The sequence below is a fragment of the Myotis nattereri genome (assembly GCF_964212035.1).
Source record: "Myotis nattereri genome assembly, chromosome: 3".
In the NCBI taxonomy this organism is placed as follows: Eukaryota; Metazoa; Chordata; class Mammalia; order Chiroptera; family Vespertilionidae; genus Myotis; species Myotis nattereri.
The window spans coordinates 1,199,235-1,211,573 of NC_138077.1; the positions used below are offsets into that span (position 1 = coordinate 1,199,235).

Consider the following 12,339-nt stretch of genomic DNA (forward strand, 5'->3'; position numbering starts at 1 on the left):
CTCCCTCCTTACCTGATGTTCCATCTCACGCCTTGACATTCCCTTTAGCAGAGGTTTGTTTGAGCTAATGCCTTCTTTTTTTTTTTTAAATATATATTTTATTGATTTTTTACAGAGAGGAAGGGAGAGAGATAGAGAGTTAGAAACATCGATGAGAGAGAATCATCGATCAGCTGCCTCCTGCACATCTCCTACTGAGGATATGCCCGCAACCCAGGTACATGCCCTTGACCGGAATCGAACCTGGGACCTCTCAGTCCACAGGCCGACGCTCTATCCACTGAGCCAAACCGGTTTCGGCTGAGCTAATGCTTTCTAACCACCAGAAAATTAATGTGATGAGGGATGCAGGATGGGGGCTCAGGGCTGCAAACCAACCACTTAAATAAGTACCACCATGCCAAGCAGAATACAGTGAGTTCATCAATATGTACAAACAGATACTAACGAAATTGAAAAATGTACAGGAAAGTAACTCAATCACCAGAAATAACCCCAATAACTAATTAATAAACACAAAGTTCAACCTTACCAATAACCAGTTAAAACAATGAGAACCCGAAGCATGGAGGCATGGAACAGAATGACATGCTTCAATGTGGGAGTTAGAGGGACGAGGAGAGAGAAACCAAAGAACTGATATACTTATATGCACAGCCATGGACTCGGGCAATAGGGGGTGAAGACCTGACAGGGGTTAGGGGCTGGGAGGAGGGGAAGGGGGGTGAAATGGCTGACATCTGTAACAGTATCAACAATTAAAATATAGATATATTAAAATAAAAATATAAAAATAATAAGATATTCAATTACCTAACTGGCTTGAGTGTAGATTAGCATAAAGCAAAGAGGATAGATACTCTACTGAGGAAACCTAATGGGCAAGTTTTAATTTCACAGAAAACTTCAAAGCTATCTATCAAAAACTAACAAGTATCAAAACGTAAATCTAAATCTAATACTTTCATTCCTAGAAATTTATATAAAATAGTCTTATGTTCTCAAATTCTCCACGATGGCAATTTAAATTATGTCGATCAACTGGTTGGAGCATTGTCCTGATACACCAAGTTTGCATGGATTTCCAGTCAAGGGCATATACAAGAAGCAACCAATGAATGTAGCAGTAAGTGGAAAAACAAATCAATGTTTCTCTCTCTTTCTCTCTCTCAAATCAATACATTTTAAAAGTAATAATATCATGTTATTCAACAATCATACAAAAATTTCCAAACACAACTAGAGAAGAAAAAAAAGACTGAAATACTCTAAAATGTTAATGGTATTTGGTGGAATATTTTCTTTATTTTCGAATTTAAGTTTACTTAACTTGCATTAACTTTAAAATGAAAAAATTTTTAATTAGTGTCTGCGACACAAAATGCATTTCTCCAACTTTGATTAAAAATATAATAAATGTGGCCGAAACCGGTTTGGCTCAGTGGATAGAGCGTCGGCCTGTGGACTGAAAGGTCCCAGGTTCGATTCCGGTCAAGGGCATGTGCCTGGGTTGCGGGCATATCCCCAGTGGGAGATGTGCGGGAGGCAGCTGATCGATGTTTCTCTCTCATCGATGCTTCTGACTCTCTCTCTCTCTCTCCCTTCCTCTCTGTAAAAAATCAATAAAATATATTAAAAATATATATATAATAAATGTATAAAATTGTCATCAGATAAACTTGTCCATGGAGTCAATTTTGCTTTGTAAATTATGTCTGTCAATGGCTTATAAATTTTTCTAATTAAGGAATTATTTTATTTTTTAAAAATATATTTTTATTGATTTCAAAGAGGAAGGGAGAGGGAGAGAGAGAGAGAAACATCAATGATGAGAATCATTGATCAGTTGCCTCCTGCCTGCGCCCACTAGAGATCGGGCAAGTGCCCTTGACTGGAATAGAACCCAGGACCCTTCAGTCCGCAGGCCGACGCTCTATCCACTGAGCCAAACCAGCTAGGGCAGCTTATAAATCTTTAATAAAACTTTTCAAAATTACTAAAACAAATTTTAAAAAATAAATTTAAAACGTTACCCCTTTAAATGTCTTGATAATAATTGAAGCTCTTTTGAATATAAAACACAAATCTGAGAGATCACTGTCCAAATGCAGCAAATTTACAAGCCTTTTTACAAAATACACACAGGTGCAAATATTCACTGTTAACACTAAACATGGAACCACTGTTGGGTTAATTATGTCCGCGTGCTGAAGAAAATAGAATACAGCGACGTAACAAGCAGTAGTTTAAACTTCACCTGCACTATTTCCCACTTTTAATTCTACCACCAAACCCGAATCCTGTTCCCATTTGCTGCTGGCAGAACTAATTTTCTGAACAGTTAATTTCTGATGATTCACCGTATAAAGTATGCCCTAATGTTTTCTCTATGTGCGACCAACTCCCCTTCCATTTCCATGGGTCTACGCGTCACTGAAGCTGCCCACTGAGGGCCAGGGCTGCCTCCCGCCTCCACTAGTTCCAGCCACAGGTGGTTTTCTAGTCTTCATGGAATACTGGGTCACTGACCGGCAGGCCATCCTCAGCTCCTTCCTTTTCATTTACTCAAGAAACAGGCCAGGAGGTGATTTTAGAAAATGTCAAATGTTTCATTCATCCCATCACTCTATTTTACCACACAGATGCCAGCTTTCAAAATCAATGTTACTGTAACCTGGCCGCATAGCTCAGTTGGATAGAACATTGTCTTGATATGCCCACATTGTAGGTTCAATCCCTGGTCAGGGCACACACAAGAACCAACCAATGAATGCATAAATACGTGGAACAACAAACTGATATATCTCTCTCTTCCTTTATAAAAAACAAACAAAAAAACACCACACACACTAAAAAAAAAATCACTTTTACTGTGCCTCACTAGTGAACTTTGTGTACCCCCCCAAAGCTGACTATAAATAAAGCATTTTTGTGAATTAAATATTTACCATTAGACCTCAACAAGAAATGAAAATTGGTTCCAGGACATACTCTCATTTGATTAGATGAGAAAAATGAAAACTTCCCCCGACTTTATGTGTTTTATTTAGACCCGGTTATTTCCACAAGGTGACAATGACTGGATCTATGCACAGGAAGGGACTAAAACTGAAAATGTCAGCATTAATAAAATCCCTAATCAATTTACAATTTTTATTGTGAGTATAAACTAGTAAAGGAATTATCAATGCTTAAAGGCACACCTGAAGTTTTAAACATTCATTCTATCTATTACATTATGCAGATGACTTAAAAACTAACCAAACTTTGACAAATTCTTCCTCAAGTACACATTACAGTGCACTCGCTACCATGCTTTCAAATGTACAAAAAGTTGTTTAGGGAGGAGCCCTCTTATTTGTAAAGTATGTGTTTGCATTTATTAACGATGGTAAAGACCTTCATAAAGGTCTGAACCCCAAACTGGCTGTCCTTTCTATAGTGATTTACCACTCAGCATCTCTTAATTAAGATGAACTAGATGATACATGACTATTAAAGTTTAAAGAATATTTCATCTGTTTCCTAAAGGCTCAAAAGGTGTCCTACATAAATTGCCATGTTATAGGTTCCCTTTAAGAAGGCTATTGTCGCCCTGGCCGCTGTGGCTCAGTGGATAGAGCATCGGCCTGCAGACTGAAGGGTCCCGGGTTCAATTCCAGTCAAGGGCATGTACTGTGGTTACAGGCGCATCCCCAGTGGGGGGTGTGCAGGAGGCAGCTGATCGATGTTTCTCCCTCATTGATGTTTCTAACTCTCTATCCCTCCCTTCCTCTCTGTAAAATATCAATAAAAAGTATTAAAAAGAAGAAGGCTATTGTCATTCATTCTACTTCAGCTAAAACACAGCTCTGAGGAAGTTAAAAGAGGGAGTAAACTGGAAGGCTCATGAGGCAGTGCAGAAAGGTGCACTGGGGCCCTGGCTGGTGTGGCTCAGTGGTCATCCTGTGCACGGAAAGGTCGGTTCAATTCCCAGTCAGGGCACAAGCCCAGGTTTCCAACTTGATCCCCAGGAGGGGTGTGTAGGAGGAGCCAAAACATGTTTCTCTCTATCCCTTGCCCTTCCTCTCTAAGTATTAATAAAAATGTATTTTAAAAATTTTCTGCCAAAAGTAACCTTATGCTTAAAACTTCCCAACTATTTGTAGATCTGCTGCTTCACATACAACTTTCTAATTAAATGGCTGACAAGCCCTGCTGGCACGGCTCAGTTGGCGGGAGCATCGCCCCTTGCACAGGTCTCGGGTTTGATCCCCGGTCAGGTCCATACAGGAAGCAGCCATTCTGTTTCTCTTACTTTGACCTCTCTCTTTTCCTCTCTCTAGAATCAATGAAAAACATATCCTTGAAATAATGAGTGTTCTGTCCTGGCCGGTTGCTCCAGTGGTTAGAGCACCGGCCTGCACACTGGAGTCGGGTTCAATTTCCAGTCAAGGCAGGTACTTGGGTTGCAGGTCTGTCCCTGTCCCCAGTCTGGGCGCATCTGGGAGCAACCAATTGATGTGTCTTTGTCACATCAATGTGTTTCTCTCTCCATCCCCTTCTACTCTCTCTAGGAATAAATGGAAAAAATATCCTCACTCCTCAGATAAGAATTAGAAAATAATCATGAGTGTTCTACCATCAATTATGGGTGAAGATAAGATCGACAAATCTGGCTGGAACTGTCTACCCAACACAAACATGTGAAGATCAACTCTGACAGTCATTAACAAATATGCAGAAGTTAAGGCTTGAAAAGAAACTGCTATTTTATTATTCGTGATTGGCATGTAGATAAGTTTTTCCAAAAAAGTCTTCATGCAATTAAAAATATTAATCAGCTTCTTTTTTTCATTGTAACATTTATTTGTAACTGGGGTGAAGTTCAAATTTTGTTCCTGGCTGATTCTATGACTATATCTGAAAATAATTTTGCTGTAAGAAGAGGGTTGTGCTTAAAAAAAAGGAAAAATTCTGCTCCAGGTGTCACATATGCTAGATAGATCACTGCTCTATGGTCTCTTCCAACTAGGATTACTTTACCCACATGGATTTATACCAAAAATCATCAATTGTCCACACACAAATTATAATTTTCAAGAGGTAATTGGATGATCTTCCACTTTTAACTTGAGCCCTAGCAGCCATCTTTTGTTTTTCCACATCAAAACTGTGCCTTCTAATTCTTTTTTAAAAAAATATATTTTATTGATTTTTTACAGAGAGGAGGGGAGAGGGATAGAGATTTAGAAACATCGATGAGAGAGAAACATTGATCAGCTGCCTCCTGCACACTCCCTACTGGGGATGTGCCCGCAACTGAGGTATCTGTCCTTGACCGGAATTGAACCTGGGACCCCTGTCTGCAGGCCAACACTCTATCCACTGAGCCAAACTGGTCAGGGCTCCCACACAATCAACTACTATTTTGCCAATTTTCTATTAGGTAGTTTCATCTCCTTAACGAGAGGCCCGATGCACAAAATTCGTGCAAGAGTAGGCCTTTCATCCCCTGGCTGCCGGCACCGACTTCCCTCTGGCACTCAGGACCCCGGCTCTTCTCTCAGTCCTGGCTTCATTCGGTCGTCTGGTCTAATTAGCATTATTACGCTTTTATTATTATAGAAGATTGTTTCACTAGATTTTATAAGCCAACTTTTCCATTTTCCCAATCTTTCTCTGAATCAGTTCCTTATCATGTGCCTAATTTTTTTCTAAACAGAATACTTTACAAAATGATAGGCTAGGAGGGGTATTTTCCACATAAACATAGGTGATAGAAGCTGCTGTGCAAGCCAGCTGCATTCCACTCCCCGTGAAGCCAGCCTGCTGCTGCTGCAGAGCAGAGAGCTAGAACTGTAACTGTCAACATCCCAAACTTCCTGTGATGCCAGCATAACATGATCAAGTGAGGCCGGAGAAACCTCCACCCCCTTCTCTTGTCCTGGTCTTGGCCCCTCTTCCTGCGCACAGTAAGCCTTGCATCTCTTTAGATCGGCCTCAGATAAGAAAGGAACGATCGAAACAACCGAAGACCAACAGTCCAGGTTAAAAGAAAACATACTCATCATGAGCTCTAACTGCAGAAGACAATCACACCTCGTCGTCCTTAGGTAAAACCAGACAATAATCCACACAACAATTTCCAGTGGGGACAGGCTGGAACCCAACTCTTCCTTCAGGACAACAGGGCGGCTCGAGATGGTCAGCTCACGCAGGTGAGTGCACGCCATCAACTCACACCCAATGTTCATAAAGCTCACTCTGGCTTTAAAGAGACGAGAAGATGGACAGGCTGAAAGCACCCCATCTCCCTCCTGCACTTCAATGCGGCCTCCTGTCCACACCACCCAGCACTGCACTTTTCAAAACGTAACCCAGGGGTGTGAGTTCCATTCAGTGGCTTGTGAGGTAACTGTTTTCACACTAGTACTAGACATTTCCCTTCTCATTCGTTTTCTCACAAGGCGACAGCAATATACCAGAAGCTATCTGATGTGCATAATGCGAGACAGAAGTAGTTGCTAAAAATCCAGCTTTTATTAAACCAAAATTTAAATGAGATTTACAAAATGCAAAACAATGCCACTCTTCTCACTAACTTTTTTGTTTTGAAAACAGTTTTCATAAACATGTTACTTATACCCTGGTCGGTATACTCAGTTGGTTAGAGTGCCATCCAATATGCCAAGGTGGCAGGTTCAATCCCCAGTCAGGGCACATACGAGAATCAACCACTGGTGTGGCTCAGTGGTTGAGCGTTGACCTATGAACCGGGAGACACAGGTGGGGCACATGCTGGGTTGTGGGCTCGGTCTCCAGTGGGGGGTGTGCAGGAGGCGGTTGATCAGTTCTCTCTCATCGTTGATATTTCTCTCTCCTCTCTCTCCTTCTCCTTTCTTGTTTAAAATCAATAAAAATATATTTTAAAAAAATCAACCAATGAATGCATAAATAAGTGGAACAAATCGATGTTTCTCTCTCAAATCAATACATTTTTTTAAATGTTACTTATTTTCCCATGCAACGGGTTATTTTCAATGCATTTTCAGCTTAAATTTCTAATATGGTAAATACCAATAGATATCATCCATAGATACCAAAGCTCTCAGTGATCCTTAACTTTGATGAATTGCAAGGAGTCAAAATCCAAAGTTGGAGAACTCTTACACAAGGAGATGTTTAAGAATGGTCACTGCAGTGTTTGTCAGCAAAACGTGAGAAACAACCTATCCGTTTATCAACTGGGGAACCAGATAAATGAAATGCAATTTACTCAAAGGATGGCATATCACATAGCCATCACATAGCAGTTAGAACAAACTACATCTTATTATACAGTATTAATGTTCGAGCAAAAACCACATTGCCGAATATGTGCAATACACTGCCCATGTGTATCAGGAACACAGAATAATGTATTTTGTTTAAGAACCACAGAGATTGATAATCCATTATTTGCCTCTGATGGGGAGTGGTGGGAGGAAGAAGGGGGCAGATATGTCCTTTTGGATTTAGAGAAGATTGATTAAAGGCTACAAATGCAATCGATGGATTAAAATATCCCATTATAAACTTCGTTCATTCAACAAGGGGAGTGCACAAACATCCCAGAACACAGCGAACTGGCCACAACTGATCTCTGATCTTTTCATCTTTTACAACACTCACTGTGTCTTGCCATAAAGTGCTGTAAATGGGTGTCTATGAGAGCCTCTCCTTTCTCATCTTCCTACACCAGAAACGGCCGTCTGACCTGTGCTCCCAGCCCCTTCCTCGGGCACAGCTCCGCCCTGCGTCACGCGCCCCCCCCCACCCCCGTGTTTCTTTAAAATCTGCTTTCCCATCCTTGCCTCCTCCGACATCTCCAGTTCTCCTCCGCTAACAGACCCCGGGCTGGACCGCCACTCCACGCCAGACCTGGGACACACCACGTCCACGACAAAGGCCCAGCACCGGTGCGGGCGACACCGCTGCCGCTCTTCCTTCCTTCGTCCTTGAATCCTCACAACCAAGCTTCTACAGACGGCCTGACTTTGCCACCTTATTCCATCTTCCCCATCACCACTTAGCCTTCAACTTCAGACCCCATTACCCTAAAAAACCGTAGACCCCTTTTTCTCCTGATACCACAAAATACCGTCTCCAGGTAACAGGCATGATGGGAGATCCGCTTTCAAATCCCAGCATGCCCTTGGGCGAGTCCTCACTTCTTTCCGCCCGGTCTCCTCGTCTATAAGTGGGTGCCCAGGTCAGGCTAGAAATAGGAAGTCAGGTCTGTGTGAAGTGCCTGACAGCGCACAGAGGCTCCCTGGACAGTATTGCTTCTCTCCCCTGCCTCAATTTCCTCCATGCACATGGGGAGTGACTCCTGGACGTCTGCCTTGAGCGTCTGGATGCTTCCAAGTTTCCGTCCTAGATGCCCAACTGAATGCCAAATTCCCCACGACTTTCAAATTCAAACTCAACCTGCTCAGAAGCCAAACACGGCATGTGCTTCTCATGACTGCGCGACTGAGTGCATGGCGCCCCCTCTCCCAGCACTCAGAACGCGGCCAAAGGTGCCTGCGAAGCCTGCGGCTGCCCAGGTCCCTGGGTTCCTCGGGCCCACGTGCCCTCCTCTCCGATCACACCAGACACGCCGAGCGCAGATTCTGTGCCCACTCTCCCAATCCTGCCCTCCACCACACATGCTACCCATCAAGCGTCTTGACTACATCCCTCCACTTCCAGCCTTCAGTTACCCACCGCCTGAAAAGGAGGCAGAGACACCAGACACAGAACCCGTCAGCTCACAAACCACTGGCCCACCTCACTCCCAGCGGTCGGTCATCTGGTCACTTATCCCAGCAGCTGCCCCTCAATTGCTCTCTACACCTTGGTCTCTTCTCAAGTCTTCGGTCTTTCACAAACCATCACATGTTAGAACCATTCCCTGTCGGGGTGGCCAGTGGGCTGGAGCACTGTCCCGTATGCCGAAAAGTTTTGGGTTGACTCCTCGGCAGGCCAGGTAGGGAAGGCAACAGATGACGCCCAACTGCTTCTTCCCTGAACCACTCCTGCCTCACTGCCCACAGCTTTAACACACGGACTCTCAAGGTAAAAACAGCAGCCCTGGCTGGTGTGGCTCAGTGGGTAGAGCGTTGGCCTGCGGACTGAGGGGTCCCAGGTTCGATTCCGGTCAAGGCCACACGCCTGGGTTGCGGGCTCAGGCGTGCACCCGTGATTCTCTCTCATCAATGATGTTTGTCTCTCTCCACCTCTCCCTTCCTCTCTGAAATCAATGAACATGTATTGGAACACAGTAACAGATAATAAATAAAAAAACAATAAAAAACCCTGTGAGTTTTTATCTTGGGAAAGAAATGTGCTCATCCTGTTTCAGAAGCCGGCGTGCCTTCAGCAGGCACCTGCCCGGCACCTGCCGCGGGGCGTGCGGGGCGCGGGGAGGGGCTGCCCGCCGCCGGGGCCCGACCTCCAGCCCTGACCCTCGGAGCCTCCGCACAGGCTCCGGCCACCAACCGGAGGGACAGTCAGTGACCCCGCAGGGGACGGACGGCGTCCAACCGGGGCGCTGCGCCCCCCACTCACACGGCCTGCCGTCACCTGTCCCCGCAAACAACACGCTTTCGGGAAGGGGTGCTCCCCCCCCGGGAGACACAGCCCGCCCGGACCCGCTAAGGGCTCCGGGAGGACAGCCCGCTTCCAGCCCGGCCCCCGATCCCGTCCCGGCCACGCCGGGGGGACCGGGAGCCCCGTCAGACGCCCCGACCGCGGCCCCCCGCCCACCCCCGGCTGCACTCAGGCACCGGCCCGCCCTCCCCACCCCGGGGCCTGGGGCTGAGTGGAGCCCAAGGCAGCGGCGGCGGCCGGGCCCGGGGCGGGGAGGTTTCCGCCGGCAGAGGCTCGGGAGGCCGGGCGGACGGGTGCAGGAGCTGGCGGCGGACTCGCGCTTCCCGTGCAACTTCGGGGGTCACGCTGGGCTCCGGAGCCCCCGGGGTGCGGCGTGCGCGGCCGCACAGGACCGGGGACCCCGTCCGTCCCCCAGGGGCGCGGGGCCGGAGGGAGGAGCAGCACCCGCGCCTCCCGCCCGGGATCAGAGTCCAGCCGCCGCGGCCGAGCGCGAGGGCCCGGGCCGCTCCCGCCCCGCCTCCGTCCTCCGTCCTCCGCGCCGCGCACGGGGCCGCCGGGAGCAGGCGGGCGAGGCGCCGCGCGGACCGGGACGCGGCCGAGGTCGCCGCCGGGCCGTGGGGGAGGGGAGGCCCCGCCGCCGCCGCCGCTCCCGGGCCGCAGCCCTTCGCGCGGGCCCGGCCGCCGGAGCCAGAGCCGGAGCCGGAGGCGGAGGCGGAAGCGTCCCGCCGGCCCCGCCGCCGCCGCCCCGGCGCGGGGAGCGCCCGCCCGGCCTCACCTCCTGGTTGAAAGCGTTGACGGCGTCCATGTTCGCGCTGTGGCGGCGGCGCCGGGCCGCGGTCACATAGACCTCGCGCGGGGCGGAGGGCCGGCCGGGGGCGGGGGCGGAGCGGCGGGCGGGCCGAGCAGGAAGCGGGGCGGCGGGCTGCGGCGGGCGGCGGGCCCTCAGCGCCGTTCGCGGGCGGAGGAGCGGGCGGCGGCGGCGCGGGGCCCCAACATGTCCGTCCGGCGGCGGCGGCGCTCGGCGTCTCGCTGGTCGGCCCGCGCCCCACGCTCTGGCCACACGGCCCGGCCGGCGAACGGGGCCTCCTCAGCCTCTGGCGGCGGGATGGCGGCAGCGGCCCGAGTCCACGCCGCGCGGGGCACCCTGGGACGGCTCGGGCCTCCCGGCGCTTCCGGTGCCGCGCTGGCCCCGCCCCGACGCGCGCCGGCCCCGCCCCCTTCTGGCCCCGCCCCCCGCCCGGCCCTGCGCGCCGCGCTGGGAGCGCCTGACGCCGACCCCGCGCCTTCCCGCCCGCGGGTCGCGGGCCCCGGACGTGTCCCCGCGGGGGGAGCGGAGCCGGGCGCGGAGCCGCCGATGGTCCCGCCCCGCCGGCCGGGCGGGCTGGAGCCCGGGACAAAGGGCCGGCAGCACCCCAGCCGCGGGGCGTGCAGCCGGGGCCGCCCGACTCGGTTCCTCCGCGCGAGATGCGGCGCCGAGAGGACTCCCCGGCCTCGCGGGCCCCCAGCCCGAGGAGCGGCCCGGGCAGCGGGGGCGGGCTCGCTGACCCCGACGGCGACTCCTCGAACCCCGGGTTCTCCTCCCGGTGGAGGACTTGGCCCGGGTCCCCTCCCCCCGAGTCCCTGCCGGCCCCCGGCTCCGGGCGGCCCGAGCCGATGGAAACAGAAGGTCACCCTCCTGCCCTCGCCGCTCGGGTTCCCGGGGTGGGCAGGCACCTGAGCAGACAATGGCCAAGGCGCGGGCAGGGTCAGGGCCCAGACCCCGGGACCAAAGACAGGCCTTCCTCCGACCGGCAGGCCAGGAAGGCTTCTCGGAGGAGGCGGCACTGCGCTGCGTCTGGAGAAGCAGCAGCGTCTGGAAGACATTCCAACCGCAGATGGATGAGTCCCGTGGCACCACCGTGCCCCCAGGGAGGACCAGCTGGAGCGGGGCAGCGCGGCGGGCCAGGGCCTGAAGAGTTTGGAGTTTGTCCCCAAAGTGGGGAGAAGTTGAAAGGATAGAAGAGGGGGGTGGTGCCCTGCAAGGTGCTCTTCTCCAAGAAAGGCGGGGAGCAGCACGAGTGGGGTCAGGGAGAGCCGAGCCCCAGGCCAGGGGGTGCTGAGGGCTCCAGGCACCGGGGCGGAGGAGAGACAGGTCGGGTAGTTGAGAAGTGGAGTGGGGGCATGTCGCCCAGTTGGTTAGAGCATGGCCCTGCTACACCAAGGCCGTGGGGTCCACCCGGGCCTGGGCACATGCCAGGAGAATCAGCCAGGGAATGCATAAATCAGTGCCACTACAAATCGATGTTTCTCTCCTTCTCTCTCTAAAAGCCATCAGTGCGGCCCTAGCGGTCTGGCTCTGTGGATGGGGCCTCGGCCTGTGGACTCAGGGGTCCCAGGTTCAATTCCGGTCAAGGGCATGTACCTTGGTTGCGGGCACATCCCCAGTAGGGCGTGTGCGGGAGGCAGCTGATCGATGTTTCTCTCTCATCGATGTTTCTAACTCTCTATCCCTCTCCCTTCCTCTCTGTAAAAAATCAATAAAATATTTTTTTAAATAAATAAATAAAAGCCATCTGTACGTAAAAACAGAAAGGTGGCCCCAGCTGGTGTGGCTCAGTGGATAGAGCGTCAGCCTGTGGACTGAAGGGTCCCGGGTTTGATTCCTGTCAAGGGCACATGCCTGGGTTTTGAGCTCAACCCCCAGGAGGGGGCGTGCAGGAGGCAGCTGATCGATGATTCTCATCA

General features: G+C 50.6%; 1 protein-coding gene across 2 annotated transcripts in view; it reads right to left on the reverse strand.

Annotated features, from left to right (window-relative positions):
* The window catches only part of SCAF4 (SR-related CTD associated factor 4), a gene marked incomplete at its 5' end in the record, with an annotated part of 63,089 nt that extends 52,669 nt beyond the window's left edge, over positions 1 to 10,420 (reverse strand). For both annotated transcript variants that reach the window (XM_081088502.1, XM_081088501.1), the window contains one exon: positions 10,391 to 10,420. In XM_081088502.1, the coding sequence (XP_080944628.1) occupies positions 10,391 to 10,420 (30 nt within the window). The remainder of the gene's footprint in view (positions 1 to 10,390) is intronic.
* Between the last annotated feature and the right edge of the window lie 1,919 nt (positions 10,421 to 12,339).